At 44.0% G+C, this 22,326-nt stretch overlaps 1 protein-coding gene across 24 annotated transcripts in view; it reads right to left on the minus strand.

Moving 5' to 3' along the window:
- The window catches only part of ARPP21 (cAMP regulated phosphoprotein 21), a 153,703-nt gene that overhangs the window by 43,040 nt on the left and 88,337 nt on the right, over positions 1–22,326 (minus strand). For 21 of the 24 annotated variants that reach the window (XM_046003061.1, XM_046003073.1, XM_046003071.1 and 18 more), the window contains 5 exons: positions 22,057–22,287; positions 14,035–14,219; positions 13,046–13,150; positions 11,851–12,111; positions 7,536–7,662 (listed from right to left, as the gene is read on the minus strand). In XM_046003061.1, the coding sequence (XP_045859017.1) occupies positions 7,536–7,662; positions 11,851–12,111; positions 13,046–13,150; positions 14,035–14,219; positions 22,057–22,287 (909 nt within the window). The remainder of the gene's footprint in view (positions 1–7,535; positions 7,663–11,850; positions 12,112–13,045; positions 13,151–14,034; positions 14,220–22,056; positions 22,288–22,326) is intronic. The other 3 variants (XM_046003080.1, XM_046003083.1, XM_046003076.1) reach the window with 2 other exon arrangements.

The following is a 22,326-nucleotide window of genomic DNA, read 5'->3' on the forward strand; positions in this document are numbered from 1 at the left end:
AGGCTGAACCCTGCAATTCTACAAGCCTTCAGTGAAGAACTCTCTGCACACCAAAGGTTTTCTGCCTATGTAGAAAGGAGGTTTGAATCAATGCAATCTATATCCTAAAGGTCAGAGTGTCCCTAAAGATTCCTGGAATAGGCTGTTATCCTATCGTCAGTTAGCAAAATAAAACAAACAGGATCTGCATTCCCTGACCTGGTTTTCTCCTCCCTCAGTGTATTTCTCTATGCTCTTTGTTTGCATATATTTTTAATTCATTGCAAATGTTCTTTATCTGTATCCGTCATTCTTTTCTCTCATCAACTGGACAACAGGAAGGCTGTTGCAGAGCTTGTTTCCCGAATCTCTAATAGGACAGAGAAAAATGATACTCTGAGAGGTGTGGAAGCTCCAATTTCCGCCTTTAGGAAGGGGGAGGGGTGATAACATGTCTCCCAAGTTTTCTGGATATTATTTTACTCTCGTTTGCATGCTCTCCATATAATGTGCCCATGGTACTAAGTTCAAATATCCAAAAGCAGAATCTCACAAGTCAGAATTGGTCACACTGAGCAAGCCTGCTGGGTTTCTGAAATCGATGTTTGTCCCTGAATCTGTAAAGACTGAGGTACTAGAAGCCCCCTCCCCGCACCCTTTCTGGCTCTGACCAAAAAGATGCCACACCAGGCAGGAGGCTGACCTTCCTCGGTTTCCTCACTTAACCAAACTAAGCATTTAAATTCTGTCCCGACTATTCATACCTCAGGATGGCTGTTCAGCAGAGTGTTAGAGAGAATCCAAGTGAGGCTGATGTTAAATATAAGTGAAAGAGTGAATGAAGCGACTCAAACAATTTTCAAGACCTCCATCACTGCCTCCTGCAAGGATTCCAACTTACTTTACCAGGCGGGTTGGCTCGTCATTTACCCAACCCAGAGTCCTGACAGGACAGAGCAGAAATAAACTAAGTAGGCTTAAGGAATCCCCCCAAAGCTGCCTGGGCTTTTGCAATATGATGCATTATTTAAGATTTCTTTTTCATGGTTTCCTTCTGAGCTGTAATTTGAAAAGTAAAACATTTTTACGGAAATTGCTCTATGAAACTGGTTTTTACCCAAAATGAAGCACTCAGCAGATGGTTGGGAGTGGGGAGGGGGCCAGGAAAAGGATTTAAAAAGCAGAGGTAAGCGGCATCTCCAGAGTTTTCAGAATCTACACCAAAGGATGTTCTGCAGTTGTAAATGCAGTATAAACAAAGCATTGTCTCCCCACCCTTCCCCCTTCCTGCTCTGCTCTGCCACCTTCTATCCTTCTATTGCTCTACTTCAAGGGCATTTAAGAACTCAGGTTCTCCTGCAGCACTCTTGGGCTGCCTGTTTTAAACAGCAATCTACATTCTTCTTCTACCTAAACCTAAAGAGATGGCACTGTCATTAAGCAAAGTACTGGAAGCCTGGCAAGTGAGGGATGTAGGAAACAGTGTCTGGGACCAGTTGACCAAAACCTCCTTGGTCATAGGGCCTTACCTTCCAGACTATTTTTATGAAATACTGTCACCATTTTCTAGGGAATCAAACATATATTAAGTATTCGGGGCGGGGGGAGAAAAACAACAAATGAGAACATGCTTTGAATAACTTCAAAGGCTCCCCCGCATCCTTGGACTTCAGGGAAACTGACGGTAACCTTGGCCTTAAGAGTCAGGTCAGGACTGTAGGAAGCCTTATAATTGGAGCTGTGAATGTCACCTCTCAGCCACAGACAGAACTAGTAAGCAGAAGATCAGCAAAAATGTAGAAGATCGGAACAACAAAAGAAACTGACAGGATTTTAATTGACATGTCTAGAACATTTCCATTAATAACAGCGGAGTACCCAATCGTTTTCAAGAGCTTATCGAGCATTCAGAAAGTTAGACCATATTCTGGTCCATAAAACCAACTTCAACAATCTTCTAAGAGTTGAAATCATACAGAGTATGTTCTTTGACTGCAACGGAATCAGTCTAGAATCAATCACAGAAATACAACAGGGAAACCTCCAAACACTTGGGTATTAAACAAAACACCTCTAACTAACCCATAGATCAAGGAGGAAATCTCACAAAAAATTACACACACACACACACACATTAATGAAAATGGAAATGGAAATAAAGCACATAAAAATAGGTGACACCTTGTTAAAGAAAGGCTATGGAGAAAACCTATAGCTCTATGCATGTTCTCATTAGAAAAGAGAAAGAGTCCTACATCAATAATCTCACTTCCTACCTCAAAAAACTACATAGAGTAGAAAAAAATAAAGCTAATGTGTGCAGAAGGAAGAAAATAAAAAGAACAGAAATCGATGAAATCAAAACAATAAAACAATAGAGAAAATAAATGAGACAAAGAGGTAGTTCCTTGAAAAGATCAATAAAATTGATAAATCTAGCAAGATTTACAAAACTGAGAAGGGAGAACTTAAAAGTCACCAATAGTAAGAAAAAAACAGGATATCCCAACATATCCTGCAGCCATTCAAAGGATAATAAAGAAATACCACTGATAACTTTTTATTCACAAGTCCAACAACTTAGAAGAAATGAGCCAATTCCTCAATGACCACAAAGGACCAAAACTCAGCAGAGATGAGACCCATCATCTGAATACTTCTGTAACTATAACAATCTCATAATTAAAGGCTCTAGGAATTATATTCATGTAAAAAGTAAAAATTAATGCTTCTGAAAATCTCCAGGCCAGACAGGGTCACTGGAGGATTCTATCAAACATTTAATTCAGCACCATTTTTACACAATTCCTTCCAAAAAACAGAAGCGGAGGGAACACTCTCCAACTCATTTTATGAAGCCATCAGTATTCTGACACCAAAACCAGGATTTATTCATCCCCACATGCCCACTTATGAAAGCATATAGGACTTTACAAGCCCATTTTTGTGGCTTTTAGAACATGTGCAAGATTGCAGAGAGTGGAGAATAAAGCTACATGTATTTCTTTTTTAGTTAAACTGGAAAGGGAATTTGGAGTTGGATAAAAGATTCAAGACAAATTCTTTTATTTTTTTTTTCTTTCTTTCTCTCTTTTCAATATGTGATCCACACGTAAATGCCTCAGCTGAGCTCTGTCATTTGCCGTTCATGACAAGCTCTGCAAAGGAATATGAAAGCCTGTGGGGGGTCGGAAGCCCAAGTCCAGAGCCCCCCATTTGTTCTGCTATTAGTCAACCTGCATACTTGGATAATTAATTAGAAGCTATCAGCCTCTGTGACACGGGTCTGTGGGCTTAGTTTCCACGTGCTCGTTTCTCTAGATCAACCATGAGAGTAAAGAAAGGCCACATTAGTAACTAGGTTTATGTGATTATGATAAACTGATTAAATGTGCAGGTTTAAAACCAGGCACGTCTGGGTGCTCCTCCCAGTCTGATCAGCCCTGGCATGCTGAGGGACTTATTTCTGAACAGGAGTACTCACAGCTACTATTTCCTATATAACTTTGTGGTGGGGATGAAACAATGCAATGTTTGTAAACACTTAACGTAGCAACCAGCTCCTTAGAGACCTAACTGATGGTGGCTATAATTACTACTAACAAGTTTGTGGCCTTAAAAATGTCCTTCGTGGGGCGCCTGGGTGGCTCAGTGGGTTAAAGCCTCTGCCTTCGGCTCAGGTCATGATCCCAGGGTCCTGGGATCGAGCCCCGCATCGGGCTCTCTGCTTAGCGGAGAGCCTGCTTCCTCCTCTCTCTCTCTCTGCCTACTTGTGATCCCTATCTGTCAAATAAATAAATCTTTAAAAAAAAAAAATGTCCTTCGAGACGTCTGGGTGGCTCAGTCGGTTAAGCGTCTGCCTATGGTTCAGGTCATGCTGGCAGGGTCCTGAGATGGAGCCCCATGCTGGACTCCCTGCTCAGTGGGGAGTATGCTTCTCCCTCTCCTTCAGTCCTGCTCATGCTCACTCTCTCAAATAAATAAATAAAATCTTTAAAAACAAACAAACAGAAAAAAGTTCTTTAAACCAGAATAAAAAACCATAGCAACATAGGTATTAACTAAACACAATATGGTAACTGACTGCTAAGTAAACCAAAAAGATGATGAAATGAAAGGCTTGCTCATCGGCCCTCCATTTCAGTATTTGACCCCCAGGGAAAGACCCATTCCCATTGCAAGTGAGGTGGGACAACCTCACGTGCAATTCTTCCAGAGCTGGAAGGATTTGAAAACCACAGTCTTTTTAGCTCGAACTTGATAACTGCCTTTCTGTACAGCTTCAGATCATCAACAACGCTCTCGTAAAGAAAACTATCTTCCTTCACTATTGGGGTTACCTGATGATGTTAAATTGACAACATATTTTCCCCCATTAGAGACACGTCTGTATTGATGGCTTTTACTTCCCTTGGATATGTAGCTTCAAAATCCAAATACCACGTTCAAATCTACCACTTAAGTTCTCCGAAATTTCTGAACATTAACGACCCTTGTTTATAATCCCCACTAGTGACGCCTCCTTCTAGAGGCTTAGCACCTGTATCACCTGTTGGTGGTGTTGAATACAAAAAAATCATTCATCCCCCTATTGGGCCTCAAGGTAATTCAAGTGGCCTATTTAGCCAATTGCAGACTATCCGATTTCCTTTATAAAAACCCAGTGTGTGTAGTTTCCAGGCCTAGGAAAGATGTCGCGACTTACAGAGATTTCAATTTGGTCAAGAATGTGGGACAAAGAAGAAATATTTTCATGACCATTACATAAAGATTAAGAACAATGCCAAGAAGCAAACTAGGATTATACTCTCATTTGGTTATAACTGAGGCAAATTTGCTCCCCACTAATGTCTAACCCCGTGATGCAGGCCAGGAGAAGGTGGGACAAAGTCTGGTTCCAGAGAGTCAGGATGTCACTGCGGGATGGGGCCGCCCATCCCTGGTCCTGAGGTCGCTTTACAGATAGAGAGGGCCTACCTTCCAACTCCCCCCAGAAACTGCAGCTCCCCCAAATAACCACTGAGTCCCTGTGGGAAGTCTTTCTTAGTGTCACTAAAGTCAGCAAAGGCCCTCCTAGCTGTAGTTAAACACTGTCATGGAGCCTTGGCATGAGCTGGATGGCCAGGATTTTGTTAGCAGAGGTGATTCTTAGTGAGGTCGGAGGACGCTGTCTTCCTAAACCTTCAGTAAATTCAGCACCGTGGTGGAAACTGCATTGAGATTTTTCAGCTCATACCGGGTGTGGTGGTCTCAAAAGCTAGGAGCTCAAAGTTCTCATGTGTGTATCTATGATATCATTCACACATCATTTCCTTTTTCTCATCTCCCCAGTCCCCACACACCACCTCAACTCCACTCATCTCTTTGATACCTGAAGCACTTCTATTCGGGATATAATCCCACTTTACAATGCACCCTTCTAATGATGGTGTCATTACCTTGCCTTGGGGTGGCATTTCCATGGTGATGTGGGAGCATGAGACAAGTCAATGTCTGCAGGCTGCATGGGATGTAGTTGGGGCCAGTTAGGTCTCTGTGAGATGGGGGAGGTTCTGCATCCCTAGATTCTCCCACAATGTTTTAGAAAAGATGAAAAATATCACAGTGTTCTTGCTAATATTGAAATGCATCAATGAAGACAGTGGAGAGGGGTTAGGGGGATACTGAGGCTTGTCCTCCATCTCCATCTGTTGCCCAGTGAACGTATTCATCCAACCGTCTCAGCCCTCACACAGATCTGGAGTTTTCAGGTTTTAGTAGGTTCCAGAATGTTTGTAACCACATGCCTGCATAGGAACTATATACTCCAACACAAGTCTGAAATAACTCTTTAGGAAACTGTCAAATAATGGCGGTAAATTAAAATTTGGTCAATCAGGATCATTCGATAGCTGCATCTTTCTTCTACAGGCATTGGTAACCAAAAGGGAAACTTCGCAGTAGCCTCTGGATAGTAGCTAGGAAATCATCGATGAACTCTCTGACAAACGTGAGCAGGAAGAATGCAAGCAGTCCTTTAGTACATATCGAAACTAACAGCACAGCTACCACCACGGGATGGAGATAACAACATTGTCCAACAATCAGAGAAAATATTCTCAAACCCTTTTAGTTAACATAACTGATCACTTAAACCCTTTTGTGTTGGGACCCCTGGGGGCTCAGTCAGGTAAGTGCCTGCCTTTGGCTCAGGTCATGGTCTCAGGGTCCTGGGATCGAGTTCTGCATTGGGCTGTCTGCTCAACAGGGAGTCTGCTTCTCCCTCTTCCCCCCCTTTCCACCCCCCCTCTGTTTCTCCAATAAAGAAATGAAATCTTTAAGAAAATAAAAAATCCACCTTTTCGTGTTCTTATTACTATAAAAATGTAAAATCAGAGGTCAATGTGTATTTTCCCCCCAAACTATTACAGTGTTGAAACAAAAGAAGGTTTGGCTGGCAGTTATATATTTCTCTAATTCTTCTCCCACAGACTTTGAATAGGCCATGAGATGAACCAAAGACTACCTACCCATCTGCAGTACAGAGGAATTGAATCATTTCTCCAACCTGACACCCTAGTCTCAGGGCGTCCGTTCTTCGTGTAAACCCTTGGCCAGGACTGTGCTTTTTGTCCGCTAATAAAAAGTGCACATCTCCCGTATATACCACATATCACGTACATATCACATATGCATATACACAGAATCAGCATAGAATGCAGATCGCGGAGCAGCCAATCAGGAGGCAGTGGGAGCACCGCTGCGGCACACAACCTACTTACGGAAGGCGGGGTCCCCCAGGCTGGCAGTCTTCAGCATGGCAATGAGCCGTTTCCCCTGCAGAGTGGTCAGCAGGAAGGACACAAGCCTCTCCCTAGCACAAGTCACTCAGCCCTGCTGGGTTCCTGCTGCTCTCTGGGCACCGGCATGCCATTAGGAGTGTGACACAGTAGGGAAAGAGACCGGTTCACTGTGAGACCTGCTACTCACTCTCGTACAGTGTATCGGCCCCCCTTCCCACTGCACAGTGGCTGCCAAGCTCTGGGCGGGAGGCATGTGGCCCTTGAGAAAGTGAGCCATGGAGTCAGAGTTCCACCGGGGACACGGGCTGCAGTGTCTGGGGCCTTCTTCTAAAGACAGCACTTTTTAGGATGGTATGGAAACAACCTAATTTGGTCCCTCAGCCTTGGGAACAGGGGGAGGATTTTCTTCAGGTTGAAACGGGCGGGGGGGGGCGGGGAGAAAAAAGGAAAAAAAAAAGGGAAAGGTATGAACTAGGAAGATAAGGATGTGGTTGGCCCTCTGCTTTAGAAGAAATTAAGAAGATCCAAAACGAATTCATGGAGCCTGTATTTAGCATGCATGTCTGGGGTGCTGGAGTGACGTGGGCTTCACCTTCTTGCACCTGTCACTCTTCCACACAGAGTTAATCCAATGCTCCGTTATCTTGTCTGGGTAAGGGAAATGCGGCGATTTAAATAGGCAAGCTTGGATATTCATCCAAAGAGGACAGCGGAGAGATTTACATGCAAAAATCCCTGGGTTAGAGGAGGACATGGGAAACAGACCACAAGTACCTGCTTGCTGTGTTGCCTGGGACACCTGCTGAGCCCTCTGAGCACTGTACTGAACGGAGGCCAGGGGCCGGTACTGCTGTGTGGTTGAGGTAGGGTACTGACCAGATGGATAGTAATACACGGACATCTGTGGGAGAAAGAGAAAAGCCACAGGGAGTGAGAAATGTATACGAAGCAACCTTTTTTAATGCAAAATACGTATGGTCATCTCATGACGTACTATGATCGTAGTAGACTGTAAAGTTGGCCAGCAAAGGCTTCACCTGGGCCTGTGTGTGTGCATGCTACCTTTTCCATGAAGATGTGAAATCTATTTCCCAAGCCCTTGACTCTGGGCTGGCTCTGTGACTCGCTTTGACCAGTGCCATGGCCAAGCCAGGTCCTTAAGACTTGCACTTCGGCTCATACAGGAGGAACAGCCCGCTGCCATCCGGCTGCAGAAAGAGGCCATTTGGAGAAGACAGGCACCCTGGGGGGCAGGCTACGCTGACGTTCTAGGCATGGGAGTGAGGCCATCTTGGATGTTCCAGCTCCAGTCAAGCTGTCTGAGCCATGACCACCTGAGGCAGAGCTGAACCACCCCAGCTGAGTCCTGCTTTAGTTGCTGACCTAGCCCTGAGCAACACAACGGTTGTTGTCTTAAAACACTGGGTTTTGTGTCTTTAAAATGAAACAAGAGTGAATGAAACAGGGGTGCCTGGGAGGCTCAGGTGGTTAAGCATCTGACTTCAGCTCAAGTCACAATGGAGCATCCTGGGATCAAGAGTCCCACATCGAGCTCCCTGCTCAGCATGGAACCAGCTTTTCCTTCTGCCTCTCCACCTCGCCCCCTTGTCCTCTCACTCCCTTGCTCACTCTCTCTCAAAGAAACAAATAAATAAAATCTTTAAAAGGGGGGGGGCAGGGCACCTGGGTGGCTCAGTGGGTTAAGCCTCCACCTTCGGCTCAGGTCATGATCTCAGGATCCTGGGATCGAGCCCCACATTGGGCTCTCTGCTCAGAGGGGAGCCTGCTTCCCCCTCTCTCTCTGCCTGGCTCTCTGCTTACTTGTGATCTCTCTCTGTCAAATAAATAAATTAAATCTTTTTAAAAATGGGGGGGCATGTAATAGTCATCTACAACAACAAAAAGTTTATGGTAGTTTAAAATATTACATCTAACTTGAATTGTTTTTCTAATGGAAACACAAGTGAGATGTGAAAACTGATCATCGCTAGCCTATAAAAAGCAGGGATTGGAATTACAAAATATGGTCAAGTCTATCAAAGCACTTGGCAGAGTGATTAGCACAGCCCCAGTATCCAAAAGAATTTACGTTCCATCTGACAGAAGGAAATATGTTTAAAATAATGTTTATGCCACCTACTGTCACTTTCTAATGACTAGGAATGATTGGAAATATTCTAATTACTTCCAACAAGATTCCAATCAAATGTCTTTTGATTTGAAAAGTCTTCCTTGCCTGCCTCAGTTCATTTATATCAAGGCTGCTCTCTTACTGATCTTGCATAATTTTTCATCTCCAGCCTTCTCTGACCATTCTTCTATCATCTTCTTGAAAGTGTAAATGGAGGTACACTAGGACCAACCTACAAGTGCTATTCTCAAATACACAGAATGAAATTACAAGCCACCTGTATTTGAGAACAGTGATTTTCATGAGTATTTCACTTTCTGATTTGATCATGTCAAATAAGAGACACTTTTTTATTTCAATCTTGTTATTGAAACACTTCTATCATGCTTTCCTGCCTTAGCATAACATAGGAACAAAAGATAGAGTGTGTTGAGCTGCGGTTTTGCAATTCCCTGAATTGTTATGAATTCTACTTCTGACTGGCAACATGGATATCCAAAGATAAGGGACTGGACGAGTCTTGAGAGAACACAGGTCAGTATGTGGCAACTAACTGCTTGCACATTTTGTTTATGGTTATTTTTTTTCTTCCTGTTTCTCCCTTTCTTTGGAGGGGAGTTTATAACAACAAAACCCCAAAGAATCCTAGTGTAATAACAAGTCAATCTGTGACTTGATTCAGTGGAAGCTCAGAAATATGTTACCCAATCCTTGGTCTCTTCTCTCACATTCAATATGAAACACGAAATACCTTCAGGGATGAGGGACAGAGTTCAAACACTTCAAAATTTCCTGATGAATACTAATGGTTTGGATGAAAGCATAACCTCTTGAAGGAGAGTCTCAATTTTTAGCACTCAGTGGTCCTGTTTTGTTCTTGTTTTTTTCTCCCACCCTAACTTCTTTGACACCCTGCCAGGCTGTGCTAGAGGTTTGGTAAACTTCATCCAGTACCTCTCCCAGGCAGAGCACTGGCCATCTCTTAGCAATTCCAGCTTCCAATCATGAAGCAAATGGGACATGGGCACTGGGCTCATCATGGTCCTCCCCCAGAGAGGAAGGTGCTGAGTGGGGCTAAAAGGAGTCTTCAAAGGACCCAAATGCAAGGTTGGAAGGGAGAAAAGAGTAAGCATAACTCCCAGAAGGAGAAAATGTATACTTCCAAGTATGTATATTTTAAAACACAGAGAACCAAAATATGAGTGAGTAGATTAGGAGATGCAAGAAATAAATGAGAAAAAGAAGAAGCCATATTAAAAAATCTCTTCTCCCACCACCTTCTCCAAGTCTGTCTTTGCCTTGTCTATGTGTTTCTTGCTTCACCTTCTAGGGGGTGTTCAGAAGGCATACATGACATGGCAGACAAAACCGACTTCACAGTTTCTGAAGACGCTCACTTTCTGCGCACATCTCATGCATTTCCATATGCCCAAGGACGGTACCTCGAGTTCTTTTCATTGTCCCATGGTTGAGTAATCAAGTTTTAAAATGTTTACTAAATTGAAACTCACAGTGACTTTTATGTATATGATATATCTTGTACCTAAGAAGTTCGTGCATGTCCAGACTGACCATGAACCATGAACATCTGTTTGGTTTGGTTTGGTTTTTCTGCTCTCCTCCCCTTCTATTTCTAAGTCTTTTGAAGAAGGGATGAAAGTGTTTCTGTTGCAGACACACCAGGGGTTCTGAGTTGTCTTTGCTCCTGCAGCACGTTAATACTGAAATTCATTAATCAAGGAAGATTTTTTTAATGTCTTTCAAAAAAATTCTTCAATTAAATATTCTGCCAACTCTTTTCCTTGATAGCAGAAATGGGTAAGAATTCTGAGATGCAATTTCGGACAAAAGAGCTACACTATTTTCCCCATTAATTAAACTTAAAGTATTTAATTTATTAACAAAATAATTACTATATTAACGAGGTCCTTTCTTCTGGAACTTAAAATTATTTTTTTCACATCTCCTTAAATCCTACTGGTGAAGTAATGCTGCAGAGAAGACAACTGAAGATGAACAATTAATTAATCATTCAAAGCAAAATGAACAACTGAATGAAAATCATTTCGTGGTGAAGGGCTTTGCATGGCTTGAAAAGAAAATAATTTATTCAAGATGTTAAAGCAGTGAAACAAATAATACAGAGGTGACACCGTACTTTCAACAGCTCATCCAAGGCAATATTTCTTAATTAGGATGGAATTTGCTTGGGATATGTGTGCCTTGAAAATGGACCAGAAAACGCCTCCTTGCATTTTACATCTTGACAGTAATCACTTGCAATATTCTGCAAGGGATACCCAGGAGAGCACCAGAGATGTTTGGTGGTGAACAGTAACAGATAATCAGTCTTTGAGAAGACAGTAAAAATCAGTGATCTGTGGTGTCTTACATGCTCAAGTCAATTAAATATGATTAATGACTACCTGTGAGAGCACGCAGGAGCTCTGCTTCCCCCTGGGGAGAGGAAAGGACAGTGGACGTCCGCTTTAGCTTCCTCCTTTATATTCATAGAGGAGCTCCTGCCTGGGGCACCAGATTAGCTCCAGAAAATGCTTAAGGAAAGAATATACTTCCAGAGCAGCAGCGGAGAAGAGCTAAAAGTCCCCAGGGGCCAGCTCTCTTCTTCCTTCCTACTTTCCCGTTCTAGGGGCTCCAGGGAGGGAGGGAGGGAGTGCTCTCCTGTACGGCTCCCATACCAGCAGCCTGGAAAATGGCACCCTCTCCCACTGTATCATGGGAAGCTGGGTCTGTTCCATTACACGTCCTTTCTGAGCCCGCACGGCTTTGCACAACAGCTGAGTACGACAGATCAGGTTCTGTAGGTGGGGAATATCAGTATGGACCAGAAGGAGCCACCCAGGTTGACCTGGTGATAATTCTAGGTGGAAATGTTGATGTCCAGATGCCCGACGAATAAGCTATAGATCACAGGTAAGAGGACAAAGAAACACTTACCTGAGCAGGTGGAGGCTGTTGAACAAATCCCTGTGGAGAGGGAGGCGGCTGGAGGACTTGCTGGGAGATGGGAGGTCCAGAGCCTGAGAACCCCCCTGTAGGGAGCTGCTGGCCTGTTGAGGCAATGACATAGCTCGGCTGTTGGGTTGGCTGTGCCATGAGGGACGGCGGGTACACCGGACCAGGTGGGGGCTCAGGAGTCTCTCCTGAGGACTGCCGGCTCAGGTTCATCTGGGTGAACTGTGTCGTCACATCGTCTCTCTGCACAGAAACAAAGAGGAAATTAGCAAGAGCAGCCTAGTCATGGGAGAGGCACACAGAGGCAGGCACAGGACACATGCTCATCACTGTGGGCAAAGGAGGGCGTACAGATTGCAAACAATAACAGAAAGGAATTCTCTGTCCAGAACAATAAGAGAACATAACAAGGGAAACAGATTTTAATCCTCAGGAGGATGGGAGATGGTAAACAATTTGACCAAATCTCCCTCTTTCAATAGAAACAAATAATTATTTTTTTCACTAAGGGCTCGAGCTCCTCAGGAGGGTGCTGAGGCAAGGAAGCCTCGGTGCCCTTGGTCCTGAAAGGTCAGTGGGGCCTCCCAGAAGTCTCTGCCTTCTGGAGAGAGGCAGAAGGGGTTGTATCACCATCACCCATGGCTGTGGCGGTGAGGGAGCCATCACGGTGTCGTCACATATCGGAGGGTATTTTTCACTGGCCTGCCTAGAATTTAGGGACAAGGTTCCTTCTCGTTGTCCAACAGGGCCTAGTACATTGAGGGAAAAGGAAGGGAGAGTGGGGCTCGGGGACCTTGGGGAACCGCCCCTCCTCAGTAGCACAGAATGACAACAGCCTCAACTGACTTCCAGCTGTTTCCCAAGCCATCACACCAAGTTCATGCGTCTCTCTGTTTCCGACTTCTAACTCCCAGGGCATTCGATCCCTGTTCAGACAGTAAACTCTTAATACGGTACCCGACTGCGGAAGCAGCAAACACGGGGCAGACGACAGAGACAGAATGGAAACCATTATTTTGGAGAGGGGTTGCAGTGTTCTGGAATGAGACCCTCACTCACGCCCCTTCACGGTCGGCCCAGGGCACCCACCCAGCATCACACAGCCCTGCACAGGAAGGTAATAAAACTGGTGGACATGCTCTCCCAGGGGAAAGGCCGCACACATGAAATACGGTACCATGGGGAACTGCTGCGTTGCAGACACAGGCAGGAGATGCTGGGGAGGAAAAGAGACGGCTGGGTATTGCACTGACTGGGAGGAAGCTTGCAGCCCCTGCACCGACTGGAGGAAAGAAAAAGCGGGTCAGGTAACAGGGAAGCACTGGGAGCGGAAATCCCACAGGAAGTCCGGCTTATCAGAAGCGTACCACCTACACCACCCTACAGGTCCCCTCGGCTCAGTGCACTCCAGAGCCACCAATGGAAAGTCAATGCCAAGCAAAGCACAGCCAGCCAGCCAGCCTTGCAGGAGGCACGTTTGCTCAGAGTCAACACTGCCTTCAGAAGTCACTGTGATACTTTTGATGTCATTGCTGTTAGTCAAATCGACTGGATCTAGAGATACTGCCCAGGGACGGAAAATAAGGGAAAAAATTACAAAGGAGGGTCAGTCTGGCAACCTACTTGGAACACTACAGCTTTCTGTGGCTATTTCCGTGTGTTGCTCTAGGAAGGGAAGATCATTCTACATCTCTTGAAGAAGAGGCAGGCCACCTCAGAAGGAACTGAATTCTGGTCATCCAATTGATAAAGAACTCAGTACTACCCCTTTGTGGACAGAAGCACTCGGTCTGCGTTGGGAATGAGATGAAACGAACGCCTCGTTGAGGTTATGGGTTCAGTCCCCAAGACAGGCTCTGTGATGCTTTAGAATAGTATCTAGACCTAGGAGAAAACTTGGTCTTCATTTTCCCCAGCGCAGTGTGCTCTCCACACAAGTTGTTGGGGGGGGGGGGTGCTTCGTGTCATTCTAAACTGAAGGATCCAGATGAAATCTTACCAACCTCCTATCAAGGGCTCTGGGGCCACCACGTCTTATTTATGAGTGGGTAGAAGTGGCCCCATGAGAAAATGTCACCTCTTTTTTAGGTGTCACTTGCTGTTCTGAGGACTTTGCAGCCTCTGTCTTGGAACACCTCCCCTCCCTGCCTTCCCACCAGTTCCTACCTGAGTGACCAGCGGGCCTGCCAGATGGGGCTGCGGGGGCTGCACCTGCTGCTGGGGCTGAGGAGAAGGCTGTTGTGGCGGCGGCGGTGGCTGGGACGGCGCCATCATGGCCCCTCGCAGTGGCTGCTGGCTTGGGGGGGGGTTGTATATTGCAGGGGTTCCGTCGGGATTCACAAAGGGCTGACCTGCAACGGAATCGCAGCTGGGTTCAGGTGAGCTTCTCAGTCTCTGCTTTAGCAGAAAGAACCACACTGATAGATACGCAACAAGTAACCTGAGGTAAAGGGGCAGGGTGGTGGAGATCTAGGACACCAGAACCTTCGCTGTCATGAAGGCTTTCCCGTTGATGACCTATCCGGCTAAGCTAGCTAAGGTTGTGAGACCAGAGCAGTTTAAGAAGCAACAAATAGGGGTGCCTGGGTGGCTCAGTTGGTGAAGCGACTGTCTTCGGCTCGGGTCATGATCCTGGCGTCCCGGGATCGAATCCCACATCGGGCTCCCTGCTCGGCAGGGAGTCAGCTTCTCCCTCTGACCCTCCCCCTTCTCATGCTCTCTCTCTCTCTCTCATTCTCGCTCTCAAATAAATAAATAAAATCTTAAAAAAAAAAAAAAAAGAAGAAGAAGCAACAAATAAACCCACTGCCGTCAGAGAGATTTGCTAAAGCCAAGCACATCTGTGTACAGTGCTGCCCAGTGGAGAAGCCTGTGGAGAAGCAATCTTCGCGAAGCCGCGTGTCTGCTGCGCGCTCCTCCCTGTGATCAGCCAGCTAGCATACACTGGGAGATAGGGCTGCTTCCCCTTTCCAGAATTCCGGCTACATTGGGTTACACGTTATTTACCAATACATTTGCTTTGCTTCCACCAGCCTTGTCACCAGCTCAGAATGGTGATCAGTTCAACCGATTGATACACAACAGAACCGATCACATCCACACCCTGCTTCTCTGGACAGACCCGGCAAGGAGCACGCAGGGGTTCCGGTTTTAAAGATGATGCATAATCAAAGCTTCACAGCATCATCTCCTGATGGTGAAGCAAATATACATTGTTTTGCCTTTTGAAATGATGGCACGGCTCACTACTAGTATTACTATTATTTGAGGAGTATTTTATGGTTTGCAAAATGGTATCATTGGATCCCCAGCATGACTCTGGGAGGAAGGACGGTATCATCTCCCTGTGTTGTAGGGGAGACAATGAAGGCCCGGCCAGAAAGGTTACAGGAAAAAAGGAGCAGAAGGAGCCCATAGGGAAGAGAGGGAAAGAGGAGGAAGAAGTAGGGAGAACCAATCAAGGTCCAGTGTGGCAAACACGGGGATAGGCCCCTTACACACACGGTCTCTGCTCTTCCAATGACCCCACAAGCAAGTAATCTCATTCTACTTTAGAGACAAAAGGATTAGGGCCCGCATGGACCAAGCAACTTACTCAGAAAGGCCAAAGCAGTACATGAGAGTCAGGGAATGGCCCTTGTCAGAATGAGTCCGTTTACTTCCCATCACACCAAGTAACTTCAGTGCGGTACCCAAATTTACATAATATGTGCATGCTACAATAAGGGGACGATGACAAAAATCCAATCATAATCACAAATCATTAACATGTGAGAAGTCGGGGGTGGGGGGCATGATTTAAGGTGGAATCACACCCAGGCCTGGCTGGTAAAGCATGCAAAAAATCAGAATGTTCTGATTCGCATTCAGGGGATGTCAGAGACGGCTTGCTAAATTCCTCTCAAGCACATAGCTGAAAACCTGCCCTTACATAGTTTGGGTATGTGGGGGTCGCAAGAGCACTCTTATCCAGCATAGGCAGCATGGGATGGCTGAGGAACGCAGCCCTTTTCATTAATAATATACATGAAAAATAACAGAAGACCATCAGTGATGTGAGGAAAATTAGCAACAAAACAGAACAGGTCAGAGAGTGAAAATAGAAAAACTGACCCAAGTGAAACAGCGTTCTAGTGGGAAAAAAATATGTGCTATCCAACAAGAACAGACTGTTATAAAATGGGGAATAATTAGCTAATATACATCGAGTGAAAGAAACCAGTCCCCAAAGGGCGACTATTTGGGAAATGAGCAACTGCATTTCTAATACATTCAAGGTCAGGCAGAACTTAATGGTAATGGAAGTGAGAGGAGAGGGACCACTCAGAGGGGCAAGAGGGAGGCTCCCGGGAGACTGGTCATGTCCTGTGTCTCTTTCCAGGTAGTTTTTGCACAGGTATTCACACATTCAAATACCTACCAGGGCTATAGGCCAGGTATGTGGGTTTTACAAAATAGAGTGAGAAAATATTTTAGAGTCAGTTTGGAAGGCAAAGAGTGGGGTTGTAGTGAAGCCAAACCAGTGGCTCCCAGGACCTGATTTCAGCCCCATCAGGAACTGAAATGGGAACTTAGTGTGCCAATACACACAAATATACTTGTGTGTGTGCAACGTGAAATCCTTAAATGCTGCATATTCATGAACTAAGGAAGTTCTGACAACAGTTTCATAACCAATCACAATGGCCGTGATGGAAAAAGCAAATGTGCCAGAATTATAGTCACAGAACAATGACTAAATTTAGGGGTATTTAAAAAAAAATGTTAATGTTCTTCATAGGCACTTGTTTTCCTAGCACTGTCATTTAATTTTAGCTACATTTGTTTTAAATACTTATTTCTTTTTTCAAAAATAACTTTCTTCTGGATTTAAAAATCTGCAACCCATTTTTTTTTCTCCCCAAAGCCTCAATTTGGGAAAGAATGAAAAGAAACGGTTCAATTTCCAAAACTCTATCAGTCCATTTAATTTTCTAATTCTTAGTCCCCCTCCCCCCTTTTTTTTGTATTACAAAAAGAAGAAAGTTTTAGATACCTAGCATTTAAAAAAATCTTCACAGCAACTTCATAAGAAATCATTTCAAAATCAGTCTCAATCTGTGTTCACACACACACACACACACACACACACACACACACAGGGGTGGAAAAAATAAAATGATCTTTACTATATTTTCTATGACTTCCAATTTACCCCAGTGAGAAGTAAGGTAGCATGAAAAATGAACCATAAATAAGGTAAAAAACATAACCACAAATTATTCAGATGTCCTTTTTGATAAATTTGAGATTCTCTGTGTGAAATATTACTCATGTGCTGTGAACAAGGCAAAAGAAACGTTTCCGAATAATTGCATATGAAAAGTACTCAGAACTCCCTTGGGTAGAAAGAGATGGCAGGTTGTTCTGGAAGAGAAGAGAGAGAAGAGAAGACTGCTTTTATGCTCACAAATGAGAAGCGGAAAGACATGAGAGAATGAAACAAGTAAGATGGCTGCCAGGGAAGGGAAGAGACACCATTTCCTAAGAGAATTAGGACAGGCGACTGTTGGTTTTCAAGTCAGGCAACAATGGCCTCTCTGGATGCTGTCATTTCTGCCAATCCAGAGGCAATTACAACTGGATACAGGCAATTAGTTTGAATGACAGCTGCTGAAGACCGAAGGGGAAAGAAAGACTGTTGGCCCCTAGGACCATCCAGCTTAGAACAGGTTTTCGTGTCCAGAACTGTGAGAGCCTGCCCGGCAGGCGCTGCATGTGTGTTGGCACCTGTAAAGGGTGTGGGCAAGCCAGGCTGCCACGCACTGGCCAAGTGCTCGTTCCCCTCAGTACATGGCCTTAGGTGGAATACTTCCCCACTCTCCACATCAAGATGAATAATATGCAGTAGATGTTATTTTCTAAAGATTTTATTTATTTATTTGAGAGAGAGAGAGAGAGAGAGCAAGCAGGAGGAGTGGAGGGAGGGGGGAGTCTTAAGTAGACTCCCCGCTGAGGGCAAAGTCGGATGTGTGGTTTGATGTTAGGACCCTGAGATTACAACCTGAGCAGAAACCAAGAGTTGGATGCTTAAGGTACTGTACCACCCAGGCATCTCATGCAGTGGATATTTCTGCACTATTATGTAATTACTGAACCCTGCCAGAGGACTAAGACTTGGTTATCCATTCTGAGGATGCAAAACAAAAACAAAACCGAAAAACTGGAGTCTGATCCCTCCCCTCAAAGAGCTTATGAATACGCCGGTAATGAGGAAATGAACCCAAGGGTAATTCAAATTAAAAGCAAAGTAATCAAATGCTCTTGGTCTCTAACACCAAAACATTTCTGCCATGAACTTGGCAGAACGGAATTTATTTAAAGAGAGCAAGAAGAAAAAGAGGTTTTCCTTTTCTTGTGCTCGGAAGATGATCAGTGAAATCATAAGGACGCTGCTGATTATGGATAGACAAAGGTTAATTCAGATCTCACAAAGATACGTTGACAGACACGTCACACACAAAAACTTTATGGCACATTTAAGAAGGAGGTAGAAGAGGCTTGGATAAATAGATGCCGGCAGGCCCGTGAGAAATACCAAGTGTAGTGTTAGGAGAACCCATCAGGAACATTTGAAAGAGATGAGCCCTAAAAAAGCTGCTCAGAGCAAAGTCCCAGCCGATGGCATGCCCTTACATCACACACTCGTGAATGTGCGCCAGATGAAGGCAAAGCAAAATGGCAAAACAACAGATAGGGGGATTAATGAGTACTTGGGGGATGTTCATGCCTATTGGTGTCTCTGGATAGCTCTGAATTGAAGGAAGATAGCCAAAGATGAGCTTCTGCTAATAATTTCCAAAACGAGACCAAGTCCAAGGCAGCAGGAAGAAGATCAAACTCAAGTGTCAAACCCAGGCTTGCCTTGTGAGGATGAGTACATTATACGGGGATAACTTTGAGCCCTCTGCAATGGCTCACTCCTCCAGACGCCTGAAAAGCAAGAAAGGATAGGCCAGAGGTTCTGAGTTAGAAAAAGACTGGCTGAGAGGTGAGTCTAAGGCCAGATGAAATAAAAGGTTGTGATCACATTTGGGGAACTGGGAGAATATATGTGGATGGGTTGGTTTCAGGACGCCACACATTCGGTGCTTAGGGAGCCAAGTCAATTGTGCTGACAAAGGAAATTTCATTTTGTTTTATTTGGTAGATAGACATGACTGGCAGGCACCTTGGTGTTCTCAACTTACTGCTTGTCTTCTCCCTGCTTAAGGCAGATACTTGATGAAAAAACAGACAAAAAACAGAATCAGACCTATAAATACAGAGAACAAACTGGTGACTGCCAGAGGGAAGGGGGATGAAGAGATGGGCAAAATGGGAGAAGAAGAATGGAAGGCCCAGGCTTCCCGCTACGGAATGAATAAGTCATGGGAATAAAAGACACAGCGAAGGGAATATAGTCAATGACACTGTACTAGCTGTCATAGCGCTCTGTGGTGACAGATGGCAGCTTCACTGTGGTGAGCAGAGCATAACACACAGAGAAGTTGAATCACTATGTTGCACACCTAAAACGAATGTAACATTGTGTATCAACTAGACTCAAATTAAAAAAAAATTAAAAGGCAGGTATTTTATCATAGTTTCAGACCTGGACCACATTCTCAAATATGTTAGAGAAAACAAAACAAAACTGTTCTATTATGCCCATCAACATGTAATGAGTACTAGATACTATTTCAGTACTCTGTAATTACTGAACACAGTGTTTAAGACTACTTTGTTATCCACTCGAGTGAAATTAGCCAAGGATGGCTCCTTCCCACAATGATCTTATAAATGAGCTGGTAACAGGGGATTGAACCCAAGGGCTATTCACACAGAAGGAGAGTAGTCATATGCTGTTGGTTCCTAACACCGAAGAATTTCTACCACATATTTAGGGAAGGGGAGAGGTGTGGATTTCAGGAGTTCACAGCCATGACAGAGAAAGATGAGTTCCAATCCAAAGGTGGCAAATGTCTAGTTTCAGTAGTAGAGTCATAAGAGATTAGATAGATAGATGGATGGATAGATAGACAGATGGACATGCACACATGCACACCATAGATAGACACATACACATATATGTATACATGATACATGATGGGATCTGTACACACATACACCCACAGGTGTATTTTCATTTTACAAAAATAAACCTATTCTAGGAAGGAAGAAACATCATTCACCTTCCATCCTACCACTCAACCACGATATAGAATACATCAATACATTTTCCTTTTGGTCTTGGGATATTTTAATGGCAGGCATTTGTCAGATCAGAGAAGTGTGTACAGAGAAGCTGCCCGACAGTGTTATTAGACCCTTTCCCTCAGTTTGGATCCTTTTTCAAAGGAGATATTTTGATAACAGCTCTAAATGACTGGATCCAATGAATAAGAATTGTGACTTGGCACCAGAAAGCACTTTCTTTCTTTTTCTACAAGCGAGATTATACGTGATAATATACACATAATACATGCACAACCATTATATCATTACAAATAATATTTCTTCATTATACCCTAAAAAATACTCTGTTGAGCTTTTTTGAAACACAGCAATTTTGCTTAAAACAAATGACTCAAAACTAATGCCTGTGTGTGCTCTTGTCTGCAAGCTCTCCGTCTCAATTAAAAATGAAGGGATTTAAGCCAACGGAGTCAGACCATACTTCGATCTGTGCCCAGAGTAATGACTATAATCCTGGTTTTCTTTTAATTTCCTTTTAGTGCTTACAATGATCCAAATAAAATAAAAGCAATCTAATATTCTCCTTAGAAGTATCTATTCTGAAAGCTTTCAAATGGTTTTCAATAAAATGATTATGCCTTCTTTTCCCTCAAGCTTATGGCATTTTCAAAATGTCTCAATCAAACACCATGCCTTGAGATTGAGCCATATGTTTTCATGAAAATGTGGCAATTATTCAAGTAACTATTTTACTATCATTCTCATGTTTCTCTGAATTTCCTAATTACTAGTAGTGCTATATATGTGAAAAGATTGAGTCAGATTGCTTTTATGAGATTCTCATTCACTTTTCCTTTTTAAGTTTAGCTAATCACGGAAATACTCTGGAATCATCGAAACCAAACTCAGACATATTCAGAGACAATTCAATTTTTTTTTTTCCAATTACTTATAAAGGCTTCCAAAGAGGCAACTAGTCAATGTCGAGCTTTCTAACGCAGGATTTCCCAGCCATGGCACTACTGATATTTCAGGCTGGATAATTCTCTGTGGAAGGGGCTGTCCCGTGATTGTTAAATGTTTAGCAGCATCTCTGACCTCTAACTTCTTAGATGCCAGTAGCAGCCCCTTTCTCCCTCAGTCATAATAATCAAAATATTGGTAGATATTGGGAAATGGCCTTGAAGGCTTGGGCATAATTGCCCCTGGTTGAAAAGTTTTCCCCATGAGGCACATGCTTGTTAGTCTATTTGCCCAATGCTCTGGATTCTTCGGAAACAGTGTGGAAATTAACTGATCACTAGAGAAGTTAAAAAATAAAAAACCATTGATCATGGGGAAAAAAATGATCATCATGAAGTTACCAATTTTCCAAACCTCACCAAAACCAGTCTAGTTGTAGGGTCACTAACATACATAAGAATTAGTTCCCTATGTCCTATTTTTCACTGCTATTCCTTATTCCCCAGGTGGGACTGCGTGAAGTTCTAACACAAGAGCACAACTTCTAGAGGTAAGAATCTGCTATGTGTCCCAACTGATATCTCAAGTTCATGAAGTATTTTGGATGCAAAAACACTTTTGACATAATAAGAGGCTATCCCGATATTTAGTCTGTGAAACATGATATTCTGCAAAATACAACACAGTATTTCCCAGATCATCATTTTATGGTTACTGATCTTAGCTCCCAGGAATACCTGAGACACACTATGGTCAACAAAAAAGGACGGAGGGAAAAGTGGATATTTCTGGGAAGAATCTGTATTTATAACCGCATATCAATATTGATATGAAAGAGATTACAACTATAGATCTGCTCTTCCTAAACTAAGACCCTACCCAAATGTTCATGCACATAGCTCTTCTGCTCAGGAATTTTAAGAAACCTTGCTGACGAATTTACAAGCGCAAACACAAGAACAGAACTCTGATCTGGAGTCCCAGCCATAGCAGCGGTAAGGAACTAACCTGTATGCGGATTGAGAAGGATGCTTCCGGGCGGGATGCCTGTCGCAGCCTCGAGTGGAAGGAGGATGTAGCTGGTGCTGGGGGCTGGCTGGCCCCCTGCTCCTGTCTCAGGATAGGGCACACAGCTGGGAGAGCCAGCGGCCACGCCAGCAGCCAGGGGCGCACTCTGCAGGGGTGCATGGGTGCGGGGCAGAGACCCCGAGGAGCCCGTGCTGCTGTTAGACTCAGAGCCTGCCAAAGAGAAAAGGATCAGAAAATCATCCAACACAG

The sequence above is a fragment of the Meles meles genome, chromosome 4 (genome assembly GCF_922984935.1).
Source record: "Meles meles chromosome 4, mMelMel3.1 paternal haplotype, whole genome shotgun sequence".
NCBI classification, from domain to species: Eukaryota; Metazoa; Chordata; class Mammalia; order Carnivora; family Mustelidae; genus Meles; species Meles meles.